Source organism: Coregonus lavaretus (genome assembly GCF_964263955.1).
Source record: "Coregonus lavaretus genome assembly, contig: HAP1_SCAFFOLD_1528, whole genome shotgun sequence".
In the NCBI taxonomy this organism is placed as follows: Eukaryota; Metazoa; Chordata; class Actinopteri; order Salmoniformes; family Salmonidae; genus Coregonus; species Coregonus lavaretus.
Genome location: NW_028166650.1, coordinates 2,534 through 28,039, shown reverse-complemented (window position 1 = coordinate 28,039; position 25,506 = coordinate 2,534). Strand labels below are relative to the sequence as shown.

At 40.4% G+C, this 25,506-nt stretch overlaps 1 protein-coding gene across 1 annotated transcript; it reads left to right on the top strand.

Moving 5' to 3' along the window:
• Window positions 1-1,692: 1,692 nt before the first annotated feature.
• LOC311114461 (NLR family CARD domain-containing protein 3-like) lies at window positions 1,693-25,090 on the top strand (the record flags this gene model as incomplete). The annotated part of the gene is made up of 9 exons (XM_084189710.1): window positions 1,693-1,835; window positions 6,231-6,374; window positions 11,869-11,985; window positions 13,529-13,645; window positions 14,536-14,620; window positions 14,750-14,978; window positions 20,025-21,816; window positions 22,109-22,282; window positions 24,917-25,090. Coding segments are annotated over exons 2-9 (2,816 nt in total), but the record flags the coding sequence as incomplete, so codon positions are not given.
• Between the last annotated feature and the right edge of the window lie 416 nt (window positions 25,091-25,506).

Here is a 25,506-nt window from a genome sequence, read left to right as displayed (position 1 = left end):
AGAGTGTTCCTGAGTAGATAGTGTTCCAGAGTAGAAAGTGTTCCAGAGTAGAGAGTGTTCCAGAGTAGAGAGTGTTCCAGAGTAGAGAGTGTTCAAGAGTACAGAGTGTTCCAGAGTAGAGAGACCCACAGTAGCAACTGTAATTGAGTACTGAAATATCTTATCTCTCAATGTTCTAATCTCTCAATGTTCATCTCAAAGTGCATCAAATGCATGCATTTAGCTGTTGAAATGCTCCGGACCCCCACACTGTCTTTGGGGTACCTCTGGGAGAGAGGAACTTCTACCTCTGGGAGAGAGGAACTTCTACCCCTGGAGAGAGAGGAGCTGATACCCCTGGGGAGAGAGGAACTTCTACCCCTGTGGAGAGAGGAGTTGCTACCCCTGGGGAGAGAGGAGCTGCTACCCCTGGGGAGAGAGGAGCTGCTACCCCTGGGGAGAGAGGAGCTGCTACCCCTGGGGAGAGAGGAGTTATAATAATAATATGTGTATTAATATAGTTGATGAAATTGTTATGTGTAATAATATAGTTGATGATATTGTTATGTGTATTAATATAGTTGATGATATTGTTATGTGTAATAATATAGTTGATGATATTGTTATGTGTATTCATATAGTTGATGATATTGTTATGTGTATTAATATAGTTGATGATATTGTTATGTGTATTAATATAGTTGATGATATTGTTATGTGTAATAATATAGTTGATGATATTGTTATGTGTAATAATATAGTTGATGATATTGTTATGTGTATTAATATAGTTGATGATATTGTAATGTGTATTAATATAGTTGATGATATTGTTATGTGTATTAATATAGTTGATGATATTGTTATGTGTATTCATATAGTTGATGATATTGTTATGTGTATTAATATAGTTGATGATATTATTATGTGTATTAATATAGTTGATGATATTGTTATGTGTATTCATATAGTTGATGATATTGTTATAGTGTTATAATAGGCCTACTGTCCTTAACATGTTTTCAATATAAATTAGATGTGGGATGTGAATTCGTTCTGTTTCCAACTGTGTGCCCCAGGGTGATCACTCCTACACTATCTAGAATCTAAAAGGGTTCTTTGGCTGTCCCCATAGGAGAACCCTTTGTAGAACCCTTTTTGGTCCTAGGTAGAACCCTTTTTGGTCCTAGGTAGAATCCTTTCCACAGAGGGTTCTACATGGAAGCCAGAAGGGTTCTACCTGGAACCCAAAAGCGTTCTCCTATGGGGACAGCCAGAGGACCCTTTTGGAACTCTTTTTTCTAAGAGTGTTCTGTATCATAGGTCTATAGACTTGTCTTCTCAAAACAGGCTTAAAACACAACAAGCAACAACATGTTCTCTTTCTAATCTACTGTTAACTCTTTTCACTCAGGAAGGTATTTTGTGTGAAAGAGAGACAAATAAATACTGTGGAAAGACTGTGTGTTCATTAGTGCCCACCGTAGCAAAACGTTTGGCAACAGACATCGTTTAGGTCACGTTGTACAGCGTTTGGAGTAAACTGTTTATGCAACATTTTAAAACTGTTGGCTGCGGAGTAAACTAATGAATACGACCCAGGTTGTAGCCTACAACTCGGCTGTTGATGCCTGCCTCATGCTGTAACCTGAACTTAGCCTGAGGGGTGGACTATGATGCTAGCTAGATATACTGTTTTTTCTAAGCTTATCTAGATATCAGTTAGCTTCACATTCCAGATCAGACTTCACCCATTAGAATATACAGAGCGCTAGTCATCAGGAAGGTGCTCTTTCAGCAGAACTGTAGATATCTCAACGACTTGACATGTTCTGGTTGTGAATTCAGGCTACAAGGTGAGAATCTTTCCAGGGATTATTATAAAGTGGTAGAGAAATGTAATGTCTGGTGTAATTTTAGTACACTGAATGGAAGTAAAACACTCAGACCTAACAGTCTACTTCTACTGAGACAGGTACGTGTCAGTTTAATCATACAAAATGGAGCTAACTGAACGTGTTCAAGTCAAATTCAATATATTTATATATTATAGTTCTACATTTAACATTTGATTTGATAACTGTAATTGTATCATAGTTCTACTATATTGTAGTGATCCTCGCTAAATGAGCCACGTCACAATTCCAACCAAGTAACCCAATTGGTGCCAACGGCGCGATGCGTAGGTTGTTTGCCTTTTTACAAGTGCAACCTGGGTTCGCTTCCCTGCCCCGCTGTTCGCTACATTGGTGTCAGCAGTGGTATGGTGTCTGTGAGGCCATCAGAATTCATGGCCCGGACATGTGAGGGGTCTGAGTAGTCGAAGCACGGGACTTTTGTAGAGGACAGTGTGCGTCAGGTTACAATTCCCATTGCTGCGATGCGTAGGGTGTTTGCCTTTTTGGCCAGCGACCTGGCTTTACCGCCCTGGCCGCTGTTTGCTATACTATTGATATCATAGGCTTCCCGACATCCATTGAACAAAGATACATTACAATATGAGTGAAAGGATTTGAGGATAATATCAGTTAGTGTTTATTTAGAGTTGTCTTCTGGGTTCAGCCTTCTAGCTGCCTTTATCAATTGGGTGAAATGTAATAAATGACATGGCCTCAGAGATTGGAGATAACCAGGCCCAGTTTAAATCACTATGACAACCATTTCATTATTTCCCCAGCACAGCAAGGGAATCTAGAGACTCAACCTTTTTTAATTTAACCTTTATTTAAGTAGACAAGTCAGTTAAGAACAAGTTCTTATTTACAATGACGGCCTACCCCGGACGACGCTGGGCCAATTATGCGCAGCCCTATGGGACTCCCAATCACAGCCGGTTGTGATACAGCCTGGAATAGAACCAGGGTCTGTAGTGACGCCTCTAGCACTGATTGGCTGAAACGCATTAAGAAGGAAAGAAATTCCACAAATTAACTTTTAAGAACAAATGACATCCTCATCCGTTTAAGAACAAATGACAAATGTGGTCCTCTGTAGCTCAATTGGTAGAGCATGGCGCTTGTAACGCCAGGGTAGTGGGTTTGATCCCCAGGACCACCCATATGTAAACATTTATGCACACATGACTGTAAGTCGCTTTGGATAAAAGTGTCTGCTAAATGGCATATTAAAAGAAGGCACACCTGTTAATTGAAATGCATTCCAGGTGACTACCTCATGAAGCTGGTTGAGAGAATGCCAAGAGTGTGCAAAGCTGTCATCAAGGCAAAGGGTGGCTATTTAAATAATCTCAAATATAACATATATTTTGATTTGTTTAACACTTTTTTGGTTACTACATGATTCCATTTTCATAATTCATAATTTTTATGTCTTCACTCTTATTCTACAATGTAGAAAATAGTAAAAATAAAGAAACAATGGTTTTGGAAACAGCTTGGAGATTTAACAATACTACAAAGGTTCTAACGATTAACTTTTGGGAAACCGGGCCCAGATGGTCTCTTTAGGAAATGTTGTGAGAATATTTGGCCTAGGCTACATGCCCTGTTATTTGGACTGAAAACCGATTTGTAGGTGATCAATCCTGCTACTGATAACCAATGTGAACTGATATGAACCGGTTTAGGCTGGTCATCTAGGATATGTAGGCTATAGCTGAGGTATAGACCTCCATCTGCATATCACTAACAAACCGCTATTATATATTATAACCTAGCCTACTTTACATAATATAAATCTCCTACTTGTTGCAAAAATACTTTCTGAATGTATCAATGATTTCTCCTCAGATCAATCATGCCCGTTTTAGCCCTTCTGTCTACATTCTCAGATAAGTTTAGAAAATAACAGATTGAAAGAAATAGTATACTTTTAATAAATACACATTAGCCTGAGAGAGTGGAAGGGCTGAGAGGAATGTGGCCTTGTGTTGCTGCACTGTCTATAACTACCTTAACAAACAGTAACAGGGAGGTGAAAGATATCAGTCACGACTACATGTTGTTACAGGCTTTGGTATTTCCATTTATATTTTGAGGTTGGACGTTAGCACGTTGGCCGCACCTCTTGGCGCCACCTCAATAGACAGTAAGCTTATGCCTGTGCTGGCTTGTCATCTCTTTAGTCAGAAGGGTTCCATCTGTTATGTGATATTGAAGAGCAGCTGGCCCAGTGTTCTGGTTGGCCTTAGAGATGTTAGAAGACTGGCACCTCTTTGTAGCTCTGCTTCTTTAAGTTTATTGAACAAAGTCTTTCTGTCTTGTATCTCCCAGGGTTTGGTCTGGTTTGGTTTGGTTTGGTTTAGTCTGGTTTGGTCTGGTTTGGTGTGGTCTGGTTTTGTTTGGTCTGGTTTGGTCTGGATTGGTCTGGTTTGGTTTGGTTTGGTCTAGTTTGGTCTGGTTTGGTGTGGTCTGGTTTGGTCTGGTTTGGTCTGGTTTGGTTTGGTTTGGTATGGTTTGGTTTGGTCTGGTTTGGTTAGGTCTGGTTTGGTTTGGTGTGGTTTGGTTTGGTTTGGTTTGGTTTGGTCTGGTTTGGTCTGGTCTGGTTTGGTCTGGTCTGGTTTGGTCTGGTGTGGTTTGGTTTGGTCTGGTTTGGTGTGGTGTGGTCTGGTGTGGTCTGGTTTGGTTTGGTCTGGTCTGGTTTGGTTTGGTCTGGTTTGGTCTGGTTAGATCTGGTTTGGTCTGGTTTGGTTTGGTCTGGTTTGGTCTGGTGTGGTTTGATCTGGTTTGGTTTGGTCTGGTGTGGTTTGGTCTGGTCTGGTTTGGTGTGGTCTGGTGTGGTCTGGTTTGGTCTGGTTTGTTTGGTTTGCTCCACTTGTTGTTTTACTCCATATTGTAAGTTGGAGGGTTTTTATTTCAGATGTCCTCGTCTGGAGCCACTTCAATGGGCACTCATGGTGGGAGTCTTTTAGGTACCACTTTCTTGTTGCTAGTCAACATTCAGTGGACGCTAGGGTTTGGACGATTAATACTGGAGCTCCGATGCGCCGTTGCAGTTTTCAAAGCACTACTGATTCGACACAACGTATCAATGCTTCTATCAAAGTAACAATACTACGTGATGATGACGGTCGAAGCTTCGGATATCACACTTCCATGACAGGTCTCAGAAGAGCACTGACCTCTGCTGGAAGCTTTGTGTTTGTATCTATACTGAACAAAAATATAAACGCAACATGTAAAGTGTTGGTCTCATGTTTCATGGGTTGAAATAAAAGATTCCAGAAATGTTCCATTCGCACAAAAAGCTTATTTCTCTCCAATTTTGTGCACAAATTTGTTAACATCCCTGTTAGTGAACATTTCTCAGTTGCCAAGATAATCTGACAGGGGTGGAATATCAAGAAGCTGATTAAACAGCATGATAATTGCACAGGTACACCTTGTGCTGGGGACAATAAAAGGCCACTCGAAAATGTGCATTTTTCTCACACAACACAATGCCACAGATGTCTCAGGTTTTGAGGGAGCGTGCCATTGGCATGCTGACTGCAGGAATGTCCACCAGAGCTGTTGACAGATAATTGAATGTTCATTTCCAACGTCGTTTTAGAGAATTTGGCAGTACGTCCAACCGGCCTCACAAAATGCGAGAGATCTCACTGATTTCTCCCTGGTGCCAGTGCTTTTTTTTTTAGATGCAAAGTCTCTTTCAAACACTGACCTCTACTGGACACCGTATTTACACATTTAGTTTGATGTCTTCCAGTTTGTAGCCCCTGAATGGTAGCTCAGCAGGTAGGGACGGGGATTGGGATTTCCCATTGTTGTTTAAATAATGTGTTTTATTTAGTGTAACCTATGATAATCTTTTGTCTTTAGTATCCTAAATAATACCACATATGCATCGTTTTTGAAAACATAGTGAACCTGGAGGCAAAAAGCGAACCCCACATTCTAACTAAATGTTGTTTATTAGCACTCAAATCTATCAATGGCATTTTCGGCACAATATGGTGAAAGCCCCAAAGCGTTCAGAAAGCCTCTGTTTCCCACCACTAGTGGACACCCCCATGAGTGTCTTTCAGAACCCCTCCTAAAACCACCTGTTTCGTTTTGGTTGTTGTTAGTGACTCTTTGTTAGTTCCTTCTTCTGTTTGAGAGACAATGTTTTATTTCTTGTTGAGGAATGTAACAATGTTCATGTGATTAAATTAAATCACCTGACTGTTTGGATATGTCTGTTAGTAAATGTTTTATTTCTAAGAGATCATGAGTAAAAGAGAACAATTGACATTCTAGAATGAGTTGTCACTGTGTCCACCACAACCAACATGCTGCATCTCTGTTTAGGGGTCAGTGGTCTAAAATGAGTCTCTCTGGAGAGAGAGAGGAGGGGGTCCCTGCCTCTAAAATGAGTCTCTCTGGGGAGAGAGAGGAGGGGGGTCCTGCCTCTAAAATCCGTCTCTCTGGGGAACATGACACCAAAGCTAAGAGGTGAGATGACAATTTTATGAACAATTTATTAATTTTATTTACAAAATAAATAGCTATCTTAAGATGAATGCACTTACTGTAAATCACTCTAGATTAGAGTATCTGCTAAATCAGGAGTTCTCAATCCGGGGTCAGCGGAGGTACTGCAGGGGTTCTGCAGCACCCTGACTGTACTCGTTGCAATGTAAGACATTTGATCAAATTTTCACGACACGAACACTTTGCCTACTCTTCATTATTGCCTAATATAATGGAATGCATATTTCTTTAACCAATTCTGATGGTTGTTACAAGCGGAATTTTGACAATATTACCGTTATACCAACACACTCTTCACACCCGTTTAACAACTCTAAATAGCTTTGGCATCGTAGGCATCAGGGTCCTTTGTCAATAATGTTGCCTACAACTTTGCATACAATGTTCATTTTCATCGAACAGATATTTCGCCCTAGATGCCTTCAATTGCCCAATTTATAGCCATGGCCAATTAATGATTATTTTTTAACAACGTGTTGTTGCGCTCCAAAGGGATAACTTGAAATAACATGATGTAGGTAATTAAATAATCAAAAGAAAAGCGTGTTTATTATACACTTAGAAAAGAAGGTTCCTTATAGAACCAAAAAGGCTTCTATCACTTCCTTAATATATGGAACCACTAAAAGTTATATATATTTTTGGGTTCAGTGAAGAAGAACCTCTAGAGTTCTGATCAACGAAAGGTGATTGTTTTGAGGATGTGAACCCAGCAACCTTCCAGTGGTCAGATCAAGCCTGGCCGTTTTTTCCAGCGCCCGGCCCGGGATTCGAACCAGCCACCTTTCTGCCATAGGTCCAACTCCTGCCACTGCTCCAACTCCTTAGCCTCTGGGCGAAAACCTGAGTTAATCTTCAGAAATAAGCATGAGTTAATATGCCAAAATTAAGACAACGTGCTATGCAGACATTAATGGTATCACTTATACATAATCATTATACAGAAATCATTGCCAAAAGCACAAGACATACGGTTGCATGTAGGTCTATATTATTTATGGATTGATCATATAGAAATATAAAAATATTATTTTTAACTACTCCTAAAGCAATTACATGTGGCGCAGGAACCACTGACTCGCTGCATTATTCTATAGTATTATCAAGACACCTGCTGTTAATTCTTAACTGGTTAGGACAGCTCATGAGGTGTCCTAAATATCTGCCGACTAGGTGGGACTAGAGGCTTCATGCATAGCTTTAATTTATACCCATACGTGTAAAATGTCTTTATTCTCAGCACTTATACGACCAATGTTCTACTCTGAGACACTTTGTGGATATGGGCCCAGATCTCAAAATATTGATTTAAAAAAACTTTGAATGTTTGTTTTACATATAAAAATGAATATTACTAATGTAAGCCAGTGTAAAGACTGGGTTATGTATGCACTTACTAACTGTAAGTCGCTCTGGATAAGAGCGTCTGCTAAGTGATTAAAATGTAAATGTATTGTGTTGCTCTGCTCATGTCCGCGTTCTGGAACTGTCCGCGTCCACGTCCAGAACTGCCCGCGTCCCCGTACAGAACTGCCCGCGTCCACGTACGGTTTGGCGCCAAGCATATTGTCCAGTTACGCGCAGAGTGGGCTGAGGTGATGTTGGGGAATAACGACAGAGTTTGTTACAGTGTTGAGACGCCAAAGTTTATTGTTCAATTAGCTTTTTTGCGTAACGGTCAGTGACAGTATGAGTGTAGCCAGATCCTTTTCACTCACTATCCTTGTTTCATCTTGTGTGGTTCACCGGATTCGTCATCATCCTCGAGGGACAGACGAACGACCTGCTAGCTAGCCAAGCTAGTCGGTACAGCTAGCTAAGCCAGCTACTCTTTACCAGCAGCATCCTAGTTATCCTAGCTACCACTACATCATCACTGGCTGCCTGCATTTCTTGTGGACCGATGGAGCTCTTTGGTTGTTTCTTCCACCTGTTAAATCCCGTGGAGGGCTTCTCCCTCTCTCGTTGACGGATGTTGGCCTACGCTCCCTCTGTCCGGTCCTCCTCTCTTCACTAAATGGACGGTAACTTTAGTGTTTAACCCCTCTGTGTCCAAGGACTGAACTTTTTGAATATTATTTTCGGGGCGCCTCAAGTTACATTTTTTACAACGTTTATTTCTGATAAAATTAGTTCATTGCATCCGCCATGGAGCCCAGTTTCATAATATTACCTTCTGTCCCTGGTTATGAAGTAATCGCGAAAAAACAAGCCTTATGTTTGGGCATTTTTCACCCTACCAGCTCCTATTAGTTCTATTGAGCTCCGTGACACTGACTCGCCTTCAGAACGTTCTATTCCCAGCCCATTGTTCTGCGTCACAATGCCAGCTTCACTATTGTTATCAATGAGACCTGCCTGCGTTAACCCTGTAGGTTTACCTCAGGTAACTTATTATTAACAAGGTTACAGCTACTTGGTGAGCGTTAACCCTGTAGGTTGACCTCAGGTAACTGATTATTAACAAGGTTACTGCTACTTGGTGAGCGCGCGCACTGTACACCTGAGTACATGTTGTGGTCACCTATAGTGAGGTGAGACACAGTTTAAGAGGTGATGGCTGACGGATAGCCATCAAACATTAAAACATTTTCTGGTCATGGTTAAAAAAGTGTACAATCTAAATAAAACGCATGTCCCTGTCCTCTTTTTCAAGATGTGGGCGATTTAAACAGCCAGAATACATTTTTTAATTAAGAAATGACCTTTTCTTTGAGGACTTGTTGTTTCTAAAAGGCTGCTGTGTAATTTGATATGCATCGAAATCTTCGTTCGTAGGCATCAAATTGAGCGAATGCTGCGCAGGTTCACTGAGTTGCAAACCAAATGGGTATAATGGGGTGATTGTTGTCTAATCGGGTGGTCTAGCTCATGGATTTGTAGATCTGACACAGTTGCTACCTCAGATTATGAGCCTAGCAAGTGTAATGAGTGAGTTATGTAGTACCCACATACGGCCACAAGGAGGAGCAAGAGTGCCATAAACCCATACTGTTTTTTGCCATATAAACCCTAAACCTAACAATCAATCAAATGTATTTATAAAGACCTTTTTACACCAGCAGATGTCACAAAGTGCTATACAGAAACTCTTACCCTACTTATAACCTATTTTAGCCGTAACCCCTAATTCTAGGGTAGGGTAGCCTAGAACACTTTTAGAAACTATTTTAGTAATAATATTATCTTAGTAAATACAATTATAGTATTAAATAGCATTTTGATTATTTTGTTGTTATTTTATTATATGTATAATTGCAAGACAGAACACTTGATAAATAAGACACATTTGTTTTATTTTTCAAATGTGGTTTGAATTGGGTGACCTAGTAACCTCTGTGTGAAAGTCCAGCAATTGGCGTGGGGCAGGTTTGAGACTGATCTAATACACTTTATTTCTCAGCTGCCTCACCAACGTCTGTACGTGAATTAATAACTTTTAATAGCTAAATATTTCCAATAGATGGCAGCATAAGACCACAAAGCATCAGTTATAGGCTACAAGCAGCAATATGATTGACATAAAATATTATGCAACCAAATACTATATATCCCATGATTTTCTAAAATGGTCACTCATTACTTTAGTTAGCTATATATCTCGTATTAGGCCTGTGATGCTTTTGGAAGAGCAATTAAATAGTGACTATAGCAGGTGTTGAACCCCTGGTAAATAATCACTAGTCAGATGCTCCAACCTCAACCCTAGTATACATGCATTTTTAAATATCTAATATTGTGATTAAACAACCTCGGAATAGATAAGACAAGAGTGCGTCTTCCAGCCCACCAATAAATTACATCATGCAACCCTCGCGGTTAGCAAATGTACGTCAACATGCCCCTCGCTTGTGCTAGAAGGCAGAGTGCTCGCTGCTGGTTGATGAATCTGACAATGAATGTACCAGGAAAATACATTTTTCTCAACCAGAGGTGACTAAATTAATGTTCAGGCTTATTGATAATCGTTATAGTAATGAAGTATAATTTCAAAACATGAGCATAAAAACAGGTAATAATAAACATGAATCATCATGATATTATTTCACAGTAATCTGTTAAATGCTTTTTCAGTCGTTCCTCTTGCGTTAGCAGTGTGGAAAGGGACAGTAAAAAGTGTGTGCAGGAGTTTTCCTGTGAGGGGGAGTGGTGGTGTATCCAGGGAGAAAACTAAACTAACCTTCTGAAATGTCATTCATGGTCTTATGCTGTCATCTATGTGAATTATTTAGTAACTGCAGTAGGACTGAATAAAGTATATCCTTACTAAAGTAGTAATTACTCAGAATTGCAAAAAATGACATTTTCTAGTTAATTTTACCACTTACAACCATAAAATAACCATTTATAGCATAACAAACAATGAAACTGACATAACCCAAAAACACCATACATTTCGTTAACTCTATATATTTAAAAAACTATTTATTTAGATGGATGACATTATCTGCCACTGTAGATAAAGAAGAGCTCTCCAGTAGGTGTACCAAAACATTTAAAGACCATTTTCTCAAAATGGAGGTTACAAGTTTATCATCTTTCAAAGCAGAATTACTTTCCAATTGTTCCTCAACTGTAGTGTATGATATACCTTTTTCTAGCTCACTCTCTACTTTTATCCAATGTAAAAAACACAATTTCAAATTTTGCTACATAAGACCGAATCGAGCTGGTCGGTCACATTTGACTGTGTAAAACCTAGTAGTACTACTTATTTCTCTGAGAGTGAGGCAGATATATATTATTACTGTGTAAAACCTAGCAGTACTACTTATTTATCTGAGAGTGAGGCAGATATATTATTACTGTGTAAAACCTAGCAGTACTACTTATTTCTCAGAGAGTGAGGCAGATATATTATCACTGTGTAAAACCTAGCAGTACTACTTATTTCTCTGAGAGTGAGGCAGATATATATATTATTACTGTGTAAAACCTAGCAGTACTACTTATTTCTCTGAGAGTGAGGCAGATATATATATATATATATAATTACTGTATAAAACCTAGCAGTACTACTTATTTCTCTGAGAGTGAAGCAGATATATATATATAATTACTGTGTAAAACCTAGAAGTACTACTTATTTCTCTGAGAGTGAGCCGGATATATATTATTACTGTGTAAAACCTAGCAGTACTACTTATTTCTCTGAGAGTGAGGCAGATATATAGCATTTTGCAAAAAAACATGATTATTTGTCTCTCTGAAATGAAACCATCAAGTGATAGATTTTTAAAAAATACGTCTGTCATTGAACAACCCATTGAATGCTATGATTAGCTAGTGAAAAAACACACCAATCTCTTTCATAATGTCTTGAAACAATAGAAGCTAATTTACGAACATTTCTGAAAATGGATATATAGCGTTTTGGAATGAAACTCTTCTTATGTTTCCCCATCTGAGCTCAGAGTAGATGAGAGACATAATGTTTGTCTCTGTTGTGTTGAAGCCCAATCAAGCAGGAGAGACCAGCCTCCCCTGTACCCAGCTGTGTGTCCATGAAGAGTGACTGGTCTATGAATCGTCCAATAGACTTTAGAGAGGGAGACTTTTCTAGTGAACAAAGGTAAGAAGAACTCATGGGGCATGGTCAGTGAGTTAAACAACACTGTCTCTAGTCATTTCTCCTCTCCCATTTTCCCATTTATTTTTGTTATTTTCATAATCCATAGACTAATCCTTTTTTCCATTTTCATAGTCCTAAAACAATATTAAACTAACACAACATTCCCTTTGAGTGTGTGTGTGTGTGTGTTTGTCTGTTAGTGAGTGTGTGTGTACACTCCCTGGATGAGGAGATGTAATCTCTATCCTGATTGCCTAGTCACTTTTACCCCTACCTACATGTACATATTACCTCAACTACCTGGTACCCCTGCACATTGACTCAGTACTGGTACTCCTTGTATATAGTCTAGTTATTACCTCAACTACCTGGTAGCCCTGGACATTGACTCAGTACTGGTACTCCTTATAGCCTCATTATTGTTATTTTATTATGTTACTATTTCCTTTTTTTATTTAGCAAATTTTTGTTACTTTTTAACTCTGCTGGGAAAGGGCTTGTAAGTAAGCATTTCACGGTAAAGTGTACCCCTGTTGTATTCGGCGTTTGTGAGAAATACAATTTGATTTGATTTGAAGGTCATTGGCAGAAATACGTCATTGGGTCTAATGGTCGTCTTGTGCTGAACTGCACATGTGCAGGCCGTCAAATCAAAGGCACTCCTTCGATATAAAGTTGTTTTTGACTATCATGAAAACGTGTCAGTTTGTCACTTTCACGAGGTTGAAGTAATAATGTGTTCAACTACTGAAGACAGAACATTTAGAAAATGAACAAATCAATCTAACCGAATTTGATTTGTCACATGCGCCGAATACAACATGTGTAGACCTTACCGTGAAATGCTTACTGACGAGTCCTTAACCAACAATGCTAAGTTTAAAATTTTTAACCAACAAAGCAGAGTTTTTAAAAAAGTAACTAAGAAAAAAGGCGTTTTTACTTTTCAAGTGCAATGTTAATAACAATCGTTTTTTGAAACAGCTCAGAGATTTAACAATGCTCCTACGAAGGTTCTAATGATGAACTTGGCCTTAAAATGCTTTTGGGAAACCGGACCCTGAATAAAAAACATCTGCTAAATGACTCAAATGTAAAATGTAAATGTTTTACATACAGATCTCATATTACTGTGTTGAATTATTATTTTTCAATATTTAAATATTGATGTCACAAGTGTATCATTTGTACAGTTCTTTATTAAAAATGTAGTTATTTGTTACATTTAACTGTGTAAAATCTATTAGTACTACTTATTTCTCTGAGAGTGAGGCAGATATATAGCATTTTGCAATAACAAACATTTGTCTCTCTGAAATGAAGCCATTAAGTGATTGATTTTAAACAAACACATGTCTGTCATTGAACAACACCATGCCATGATTAGATAGTGAGAAAACACAATTTCTTTAAACAATAGAAGCTAATTTACAAACATTTCTGAAAATGGATATATAGCGTTTGGAATTAAACTCTTCTTATGTTTCCCCATCTGAGCTCAGAGTAGATGAGAGACGTAATGTTTGTCTCTGTTGTGTTGAAGTCCAATCAAGCAGGAGAGACCAGCCTTCCCTGTACCCAGCTGTGTGTCCATGAAGAGTGACTGGTCTATGGAACCTCCTATATACTTCAGAGAGGGAGACTTTTCTGCTGAACAAAGGTAAGAAGAGCTCATGGGTCATGGTCAGTGAGTTAAACAACACTGTTCAGTTGGTAGAGCATGGCGTTTGCAACGCCAGGGTTGTGTGTTCGATTCCCACGGGGGGCCAGTATGAAAAAATAAAATAAAATATGTAATCACTAAATGTAAGTCGCTCTGGATAAGAGCGTCTGCTAAATGACCAAAAATGTTTTTAAAAATGTAAATGTCTCTAGTCATTTCTCCTCTCCCATTTATTTTTTGTTGTTTTCATAATCCATAGGCTAATCCTTTTTTCCATTTTCATAGTCCTGAAACAATATTAAACTAACACTACATTCCCTCCCTGTGTGTGTGTGTGTGTGTGTGTGTGTGTGTGTGTGTGTGTGTGTGTGTGTGTGTGTGTGTGTGTGTGTGTGTGTGTGTGTGTGTGTGTGTGGATGAGGAGACTAGTACTACTGTGATTTTAGTTTAGTTTTATGTTGTTTTCTGTTTTCTGTTTTCTGTTTTCTGTTTTCCTTTGTCTTTCTCTTTTTGCTCTTTCATTCATTTTGTTGGTTGTTGGTGCATTGTGGGACGGTGGCTTGGGGGGAGGGGGTCTCGGGTGGTTGAGGGGAAGCTCTCAGGGAACTTGGAGGGCTGGTGGCTTGGGGGGAGGGGCTGTGGGGAATCTTGGAGGGCTGGTGGGTCCTTTTTTTGACGTTGTGGGAGATCTGTCGACGTGCCCTTGGGGGTTGCTACTGTCGCTCTGGATGGGATAATGTTAGATTACTAAATGTAATGTAAATGTTGAGCGGGTTCCCTTCAAGTAGATTGTATGTTTTAATATTCAATGAAATAAAAAAGAATCCCTGTGTGTGTGTGTGTGCACTCCCTGGATGAGGAGATGTAATCTCATGTTTTGTCCACAGAAACCAACAGGAGAGATCAGAGTCAGAGATTCTCAGTGGTCAGTCTTCCCAGAGTCATCAAACAGACCTGGCCTCCATATTCAGTGTATGTGGTCCTGTTATGTACATTTGTTTTTGTTTACCTCAAGTAAAGTTGATCTGTCAATCATTCATTAATGTGTTAATGAGAAAGCCTTTATTCTCTTGCTTAACTTATTTACTTTATTTATTTCAGTTGCTTGAAGAGAATATTATGACATTTGTGAAGAACGAGCTGAAGATTTTCAAGAGGATTCTTAGTCCAGAACTCCCAGAAGGCTTTGAGAGTCAGAAGCAGGATAAGGAAGTGGTGGACGCTGAAGATGAGAAGCAGGAGAGCAGTGCCAGAGAGGGGGCTCTGAAGATCACACTGCACGTCCTGAGGAAAATGAACCAGAAGGAGCTTGCTGACACACTGGAGAAAAGTAAGAGCTGTCTGCCTCATGTTGAATGCTGTTTTAGAACATTTAAAAGCTGTAGCTAAAGTACAGCTAAAGTAGCTGTGTAACTAAATGATATTGTAGCAGCCTTAACACAACACCTAGTGACCTCATCAAGTAGCAGCAGGGATGTGTTGTGTTGATTAATTGAGAGAGAGAGAGAGAGAGAGAGAGAGAGAGAGAGAGAGAGAGTTAATAATACCATCAATAAGAATATCATCAGATATAAATCAGTCACACCAGTCTGTAATGCATTATGAAAACATTTACACATTTATACAGTTAGTTAAGAGAATAAATTATTATGATGTACAACTTTAAAACACAGTCCCACAATACTTTAGGCCAGGGGTGTCAAACTCATTTTAGCTCAGGGGCCACATGGAGGAAAATCTATTCCCAAGTGGGCCGGACCGGAAAAATCATGGTATATATAACTTAAAAACAACAACTTCAGATTGTTTTCTTTGTTTTAACCCTCCTATTATGTTGTGGGTCAATTTGACCCGTTTCCACTTTTGCGTTGTCTAAAATACTAGTTAACCACTCTTTTTCGCCATGAAATTACATGACTTTTCCTCATTTAGGGTCATGAACCTAACTGCAAAATGTGGACACACTGATGTGTTGTGGAATGTCTGTGTACATTTTGTATACAAACATGATGTTGTGGGTCATTTTGACCCGGAGGCTTTCATGTGTATATATATTTGCACAGGTGCAAAACAAAAAAGTGTCTTTGATTTATTTTGTTTTGACTGGTCCTGGTTGCACTTTTAGAATTGTGTTTGGGTTAAAAAGGGCTTTCCCAAGCTTCTCCTCAGTGTGAGAGCAGCAGGTCCCTGACACAGACACTCAAAAATGAGCTCCAAAAGATTTTCAATCAATGAAGTCTTATCACAAATTCTGGACTGTGACAGTGAAAAAGAAGAAGAGGTTTCAGAGACAGAGGATATTTCAGAGATAGAGGACAATGCTGTTGATGATCCAGATTTTGTCTTCATTGAAGAGGATTCAGAGGAGGAGTCTGCCGTACCATCCCCTACATCAGATGAGAGACAGAGCATGCAACAAGCATCATCAAGAGAAGAGAAGACATGGAAGTCTAAAGATGGTCATATTGAATGGTCACCGTCACCACAACGAGGTCAAGGTAGACTCTCAGCTTCCAATGTAATAAAAATGGTTCCAGGACCTACACGATTTGCTGTCACTCGAGTCCATGACATACAATCAGCTTTTGAGCTCTTTTTACCCCAAGCAATAGAGAAGATTGTTCTGGACATGACCAACTTGGAGGGGAGCCGTGTGTTTCAAGAGAACTGGAAGCCACTGGATCGGATTGACTTGCATGCATACATTGGATTGCTCATATTAGCTGGAGTGTGGAATGAAGAGAATGGAAGGCCAATATTTCGGGCAACAATGTCTCTACAAGAATTCCACATAATTTCTCGGGTGATTCGCTTTGATAACCGTGATACCAGACCGGGTCGACGTGAAAGAGACAAACTAGCTGCAATCAGAGATGTATGGGATAAATGGGTGGAAATTCTACCGTTACTGTACAATCCCAGTCCTCATGTTACAGTTGATGAACGCCTTGTTCCATTCAGAGGACGTTGTCCCTTCAGACAGTATATGCCAAACAAGCCTGCAAAATGTGGCATCAAAATATGGGCAGCATGTGATGCCACATCAAGCTATGCATGGAATATGCAAGTTTACACTGGGAAGCCACCCGGCGGAGTGCCTGAGAAAAACCAGGGGATGCGGGTGGTGCTGGACATGAGTGAAGGGCTGCAAGGTCATAACATCACGTGTGACAACTTCTTCACATCCTACCGCCTTGGTGTTGAACTACAGAAGAGAAAGCTGACCATGGTTGGAACAATCAGAAAAAACAAACCTGAACTTCCCAGTGAGCTTCTGAAAATGCAGGGCAGAACTGTGCATTCCTCTAAATTTGCTTTCTCTGAAAATGCAACTGTTGTTTCATACTGCCCAAAGAAGAACAAGAATGTTCTTGTAATGAGCACAATGCACAAAGATGCATCGCTGAGTGCAAGAGAGGACATCAAGCCACAAATAATACTGGACTACAATTCCACCAAAGGAGGAGTTGACAATTTGGATAAAGTCACAGCAACATATAGTTGTCAGCGCATGACTGCCCGCTGGCCTTTGGTGATTTTCTACAACATTGTGGATGTGTCTGCTTACAATGCCTATGTCCTGTGGACTGAAATCAACCAGCAATGGAATGGTGGCAAATTGTACCGACGCCGGCTTTTCCTAGAGGAGCTCGGCAAAGCTCTCATCACTCCCAAGATCCAGAGGAGAGTCCGGCCTCCTCGGTCGACAGCAGCTGCATCTGCCGTCCAGAAAATTCAAGCTGGACCATCAACACATGCCTCCAATCAACCAGAAATGGATCCAGTGGATACAGGCAGTGGCAAGAAACGGAAAAGATGCCAGCTCTGCCCCCCTCGACAAGACAGTAAAACAAGCACCACTTGTGTAGAATGCAATAAATACATCTGCAGAAAGCACACACACACATTGTGTTCAACATGTAGAGAGAAAGACTGAAGGGATAATATGGACCAATAGGGGGGGAAAAAACCTACTTGGGGAAACTGAAAAATCTTGTTTGTGAGAAAGGAAATATGTTTAACAAATAGTTCTTAAATATTGTTTAAAAAAAATAAAAAGTATTGTATTTCTTCTTTCTGAAATGTCTGATAAGACAAAATAAAGTTGTTTCTGTTTTTACTTAATTCTTTGACTGTCTTGAGTGTGTTTAAACTGTGCGGGTCAATTTGACCCGTAACATAATGGATGTCATTTTTTTCCAGCAAAGCACAAGGGTTAATACGATCAACATACAACATAAAGCTGGAGCCTGAGGACAGTGTGTCCAAAATAGTACAAGCACAACATCACTATTAATCATAAAACACGTCAAGTTTATTTGAAAATTCTAAAGAAAAAGAACACACAAACACACAATGCCTCAGTGATTAACATAACTGTTTCACAGATCACAGAAATATATCAGGGTGTCATTTCTCAGGCAGAAATGTAGATAAAAATAATGAAATCCTGTTCCCCAAACAAGTGCAAGAACCACAGAGTCAAGAATAGGTTAAATATACAAATAAAATAAAATCTATTAAAAACAAAAGCACATCAACATAAAAACATATAAACATAAATCTGAAAGCGTTGCTCAAACTCACGTAACAGTCCCGTTATTTTATCTTTGAACCGCTTCATGTCTGCCACATGTTGGGTCGCGCACACATTTTTCAGACAGGGGAAGTGAGCTGCATCACCACAGGCAAGTTGCGTCTCCCACAATGACAGCTTCAACTTGAAAGAACGTATGCTGTCATAATACTGCGTGACAACTTTGTTGCGCCCTTGCAGCTGTTTGTTCAAGTTATTCAGGTGCTCTGTAACATCCACCATAAATGCAAGGTCCGGCATCCATTCTGCGGAATGAAATTCTAACACTGGTTTGCCCTTTTCTTCCATGAACTGTTCAATTTCTTCTCGTAAATCAAAGAAACGCCTCAGCACAGCACCTCGGCTTAACCATCTTACCTCAGTGTGGTATGGCAGGCCATAGATGTGGTCTTTCTCTCTGAGAAGGCTGTCAAACTGACGGTGATTCAGGCTTCTGGATCGGATGAAATTAACAGTTTGGATGACCACCTTCATGACGTTATCCATCTTTAATGACTTGCAACACAAAGCCTCCTGGTGCAAAATACAGTGAAAAGTCAAAAAATCACGTCCTCCATTTGCAGATTGCACTTTCTCTCGGAACTTTGTCACAACGCCTGCTTTTTTCCCGATCATTGAGGGCGCACCATCTGTAGCCAGGCTGACAGCGCGGGACCAGTCCACTCCGACCCTGTCCAGCGCGCCGACGAGTGCGGTAAAAATATCAGCTGCTGTCGTTGTATCTGTCATCGGCACCAACTCCACGAACTCCTCAGTGACGGTCAATGTGTCATCAACTCCGCGGATGAAAAAATGGCCAGTAGTGCAACATCTGTAATGTCCGTGCTTTCATCAATTGCAACCGAAAACGCAATAAATGACTTTACTTTTTGCTTCAACTGGCTGTCCAAATCCACTGAAAGATCGGAAATCCTGTCTGCAACTGTGTTTCTTGTCAGGCTGATATTTGCAAAAGCCTGTCGCTTTTCAGGGCACACAATCTCCGCTGCCTTCATCATGCATGTTTTTACAAATTCACCCTCACTAAATGGTTTTGAAGCCACTGCGATTTCATTAGCAATGAGGTAGCTAGCTTTCACTGCAGCGTCACTGATGTCTCGGCTGTGAGTAAACACAGACTGCTGTTTCTTCAGACCCGCCAACAGTTCATTCACCTTCTCTCATCTCCGCTGTCCTTGAAAGTTGTCATATTTGTCGGCATGAAGACTCACATAGTGGCGACGAAGGTTATATTCTTTCAGCACTGCAACATGCTCTGAACACACCAAACATACAGCTTTCCCATTCAATTCCGTGATTAAATAGGATGACCATTTTTCTTGGAACACTCTGCACTCTGCGTCCAATTTTATCTTTTTTGACAGAGAAATATTGGGGCAATGAGGGTGCCAAAGCACATAATGTTAAAAGTAGAAGCCGTAATAAATATCGCGGGCAAAACAAAGTAGCTCATTGGCTGCACGTGCTTGACCTACTTGCTCTGCCCCGGTATAAACAGTTTGCTTGCTTAACACAATTGCTATTGCGCCATCCAGTGGACGCGATTGGAACAGCAGTTTATTTTATTGAAAAATTGCAGCGCATTTTTATACTTTACAAAAAAAAAAAAACATTAAAAAATAAATAAATAAATAAATTAAATTGTAAAAATCATCTCGCGGGCCGGATTAAACCCGTTTGCGGGCCTGATCCGGCCCGCGGGCCGTACATTTGACAGCCCTGCTTTAGGCATTAAAACAGACGTAATATTAATATCCTCTGTGTTATTTCTTCATTCAGATGAGCTTGCTGTGATTTGCCAGCGTGAACTCAAATCTGATCTAAAGAAGAAGTTTCAATGTGTATTTGAGGGGATCGCTAAACAAGGAAACCCAACACTTCTCAATAAGATCTACACAGAGCTCTACATCACAGAGGGTGGAACAGGAGAGGTCAATAATGAACATGAGCTGAGACAGATTGAGACAACAACCAGGAAACAAGCAAGACCAGAGACTGCAATCAAATGTAACGACATCTTCAAACCCTTAACTGGACAAGACAAACTTATCAGAACTGTGCTGACAAAGGGAGTCGCTGGCATTGGAAAAACAGTCTCTGTGCAGAAGTTCATTCTGGACTGGGCTGAAGGAAAAGCAAATCAGGATGTCCAATTTGTATTTTCATTCCCTTTTCGAGAGCTGAATTTGATGAAAATGGAAAAACACACTTTCGTTGAACTTCTCAATCACTTCTCAATGGAAACCAAAGAATCAAGAATCTCCAACTACGACAAGTACAACGTTCTGTTCATCTTTGATGGTCTGGATGAGTGCCGACTGCCCCTAGACTTCCAGAAGAACAAGATCTGTTGTGACGTCACAGAGTCAACCTCAGTGGATGTTCTGCTGACAAATCTCATCAAGGGAAATCTGCTTCCCTCTGCTCTCCTCTGGATAACTACCCGACCTGCAGCAGCCAATAAGATCCCTTCAGGGTGTGTTGACCAGGTGACAGAGGTACGAGGGTTCAATGACCCTCAGAAGGAGGAGTACTTCAGGAAGAGATTCAGTGATCAGGACCTGGCCAGCAGAATCATCTCACACATAAAGACATCAAGGAGCCTCCACATCATGTGCCACATTCCAGTCTTCTGTTGGATTTCTGCAATAGTCCTTGAACACATGTTGAAACATAAGAGAGAAGAGATGCCCAAGACTCTGACTGAGATGTACTCACACCTTGTGGTGTTTCATACCAAACAGAAGAATGAAAAGTATCTTGGGAAAGAAGAGACAGGTCCACACTGGAATAAAGAGAGCATTCTGTCACTGGGAAAACTGGCTTTTCAACAGCTTGTGAAGGGCAATCTGATTTTCTATGAAAAAGACTTGAAAGAGGCTGGCATTGATGTCAATGAAGCCTCAGTGTACTCAGGATTGTGCACACAGCTCTTTAAAGAGGAATGTGGGCTGTACCAGGACAAGGTGTACTGCTTCGTGCATCTGAGCATTCAGGAGTTTCTGGCTGCTGTATATGTGTTCCTCTCATTCATCAACAACAATGAGAATCTAATGGCCAATCCACAATCAACGTCCAAGAACTTCTTTGCGCTGTTCAGAGACAAGCCTGAAGTTACTGTCTACAAGAGTGCTGTGGATAAAGCCTTACAAAGTGAGACAGGAAACCTGGACCTGTTCCTCCGCTTCCTTCTGGGCCTCTCATTGGAGTCCAAACAGAAGCACTTACGAGGTCTCCTGACAAAGACAAGAAGCAGCTCACAGAGCCATGAAGAAACAGTCAAGTACATCAAGGAGAAGATCAGGGAGAATCCCTCTCCAGAGAGGTGCATCAATCTGTTCCACTGTCTGAATGAACTGAATGACCATTCTCTAGTGAAGGAGATCCAAAGCTTCCTTAGATCAGGAAGTCTCTCAGAAGAAGAACTGTCACCTGCACAGTGGTCAGCTCTGGTCTTTGTGTTGCTGACTTCAGAAAAGGAGCTGGATGTGTTTGACCTGAAGAAATACTCCAGATCAGAGGAAGGTCTTCTGAGGCTGCTGCCAGTGGTCAAAGCCTCCAGAGCTGCTCTGTGAGTACATAAAATGACATTTAAGTACTAATCATCAGGAAGAAATATTCAGTTTAGAGAAATATATGTATTATAATATGTATATAATATATCATATTAAATAGAAAAACGTACTGAATCAGTGCATTGATGTTCACATTAGTATAACAATATGACCATACAATTCTAGGAGACGGAAGATTAATCTATATGTTGTTTGAGAGAATAAACCAAATGCATCTGCCATTGTCCTTCTACACTACTGGTGTTAAATTAACAGTGTGTTTGTGAAATCATGATGATCTCTTTGCAGGCTGTCAGGCTGTGGAGTCACAGAGAAAGGCTGTGCTTCTCTGGTATCAGCTCTGAAGTCAAACCCCTCACACCTGAGAGAGCTGGATCTGAGTAACAATGACCTGAAGGATTCAGGAGTGAAGCTTCTCTCTGCTGGACTGGGGAATCCCCACTGTAAACTGGAGACTCTGAGGTCAGTATTCCTGTAGTTGGTCAACAAGTGTTAACTGTTCACCAGATCCACATGTGTTTACCAGGCACACATAGTCCACACCATATGTGTTTGGACAGTGAAGCTTACAGTTTTACATTTGGTACTATGCTCCAGCATTTTGGATTTGAGATAGAATGTTTCATATTAGGCGACAGTACAGAATGTCACCTTTTATTTGAGGGTATTTTCATACATATCTGTGTTACTGTTTAGATATGAAAGCACTTTATGTGTCTAGTTCTTCCATTTGAAAAAGTCGTAATAATTTGGACATATTCACTTATATTGTATTAAAGTAGTCTTAAGTTTAGTATTTGGTCCCATATTCCTTACCCACAGTGATTACATCAATGCCACGATCGTAGGAGACCAAGGCGCAGCGTGATATGCGTACATACTTATATTTATTAGAGTACCACACGAATAAAACGATACGTAACAGACACAAACCATACACGGAACAAGATCCCACAATACACTGTGGAAAACAGGCTGCCTAAGTATGGTTCCCAATCAGAGACAACAAGCAACAGCTGATACTCGTTGCCTCTGATTGAGAACCACCCCGGCCAACACGGAAACACATGAGCTAGATAATGAACCTAGAAAACAAACCGATAGAAACTACACACCCTGGCTCAACATAACAGAGTCCCAGAGCCAGGGCGTGACAATCAAGCTTGTGATTCTACAAACGTGTTGAATGCATTTGCAGTTTGTCTTGGTTGTGTTTTGGATGATGTTTTTCCTAATAGAAACTGAATGGTGAATAATGTCCTGTCATTTTGGTGTCAGTTCACTTGTATTGTCAGTAAGAATAGAAGATGTTTCTGAACACTTCTACATTCATGTGGATGCTACCATGATTATGAATAATCATGAATGAATGGTGAATGATGATGAATGAGAAAGTTACAGAGGAACAAGGATCATACCCCCTCTGTTATTGGTAATGGTGAGAGGTTAGCATGTTTTGTTGTAGCCTCTGTAACTTTTGTTGTAGCCTCTGTAACGAACTATCATGGTCCAAACACACCAAGACAGTCGTGAAGAGGGCACGACAAAGCCTATTCCCCCTCAGGAGACTAAAAAGATTTGGCATGGGTCCTCAGATCCTCAAAAAATTCTACAGCTGCACCATCGAGAGCATCCTGACTGGTTGCATCACCGCCTGGTATGGCAACTGCTTGGCCTCTGACCGCAAGGCACTACAGAGGGTAGTGCGTACGGCCCAGTACATCACTGGGGCAAAGCTCCCTGCCATCCAGGACCTCTATACCAGGCGGTGTCAGAGGAAGGCCCTCAAAATTGTCAAAGACTCCAGTCACCCTAGTCATAGACTGTTCTCTCTGCTACCGCACGGCAAGCGGTACCGGAGTGCCAAGTCTAGGTCCAAAAGACTTCTCAACAGCTTCTACCCCCAAGCCATAAGACTCCTGAACAGCTAATCATGGCTACCCGGACTATTTGCACTGCCCCCCCACCCCATCCTTTTTACGCTGCTGCTACTCTGTTAAGTATTTATGCATAGTCACTTTAACTCTACCCACATGTACATATTACCTCAACTACCTCAACTAGCCGGTGCCCCCGCACATTGACTATGCAACGGTACCCCCCTGTATATATAGCCTCCCTACTGTCACTTTATTCTATTGTATATATAGCCTCCCTACTGTCACTTTATTTTTTACTTCTGCTCTTTTTTCTCAACACTTTTTTGTTGTTGTTTTATTCTTACTTTTTTGTTTAAAATAAATGCACTGTTGGTTAAGGGCTGTAAGTAAGCATTTCACTGTAATGTCTGCACCTGTTGTATTCGGCGCATGTGACCAATAAAATTTGATTTGACTTGATTTGATTTCTCACTCATTATAATTCATGATTCATTCATGATTGTTCTTCATGTCATCATCAGGATTCATTTAGTAGTGTTTAGAAACATGTTATCTACTCACTTAGACAGAAAATTACTCCAGTCATCATCCACCATTCAGTTACTATCGGGCAAAACATAACCCAAAACACAACCAAAACAAACTGCAAATTCAACCAACGAGTTTGGGACCAAATACTCAACTTTTGACAACTTTAATGAATTATAAGTGAAATGGTCAGAATACGTTTGACTTCTTCAAATGGGGGGACTAGATACATAAAGTGCTTTCATTTCTAAACGGTGAAACAGATATGTATTAAAATACCCTCAAATAAAAGGTGACATTATATACTGTCACCTCATATAAAACATCTGATCTCAAATCCAAAATGTTGGAGTACAGATCAACATTTAAAATGTTATCTTCACTGTCAAAATAGATATGGTGTGGACTGTATACTCAATACAATCTAAATCTGATACCTCACTGTCTGTCTTTTGACTGATACTGCTTTTTAAACTGCTCTGGTCAGTCTACTCAAATATTCGTAATATACATTTTTCTCTCTACACACAATATTATGATTTTTTCTAATAATGATACATTAATTTATGAATAAATGTGGCAGGTTTCAGGACACTGGTATAAATTAATATGTAGAAAAAAAATACTGCCACTATTTTCACCACCAAAGAATAGCAGTGTGGTTTTAATATGATTTGACTCTTTGCAGGCTGTCAGGCTGTCTAGTCACAGAGGAAGGCTGTGCTTCTCTGGTCTCAGCTCTGAAGTCAAACCCCTCACACCTGAGAGAGCTGGACCTGAGCTACAATCACCCAGGAGACTCAGGAGTCAGACTGCTCTCTGCTGGACTGGAGGATCCCCACTGCAGACTGGAGACTCTGATGTCAGTATTCCTGACACACACACACTGGACACACACACATACACACACTGGACACACATACACACACTGGACACACACTCATTGGACAACACACACACACACTGGGCACATACACACACACACTGGACACACACAAGTTATATAAAGACTGTGTGTGTGTGTGTGTGTCCAGTGCATGGGTCCTGTGTGTGTGTGTGTGTGTCCAGTGTGTGTGTGTCCAGTGTTTGTGTGTGTGTTTTTGTGTGTGTGTCCAGTGTGTGTGTGTGTGTGTGTGTGTGTGTCCAGTGTGTGTGGGGGTCCAGTGTGTGTGTGTTTTGTGTCCAATATGTGTGTACACATACTGGACAAACACACACACTGGACCCACACACACACACACACACACACACACACACACACACACACACACACACACA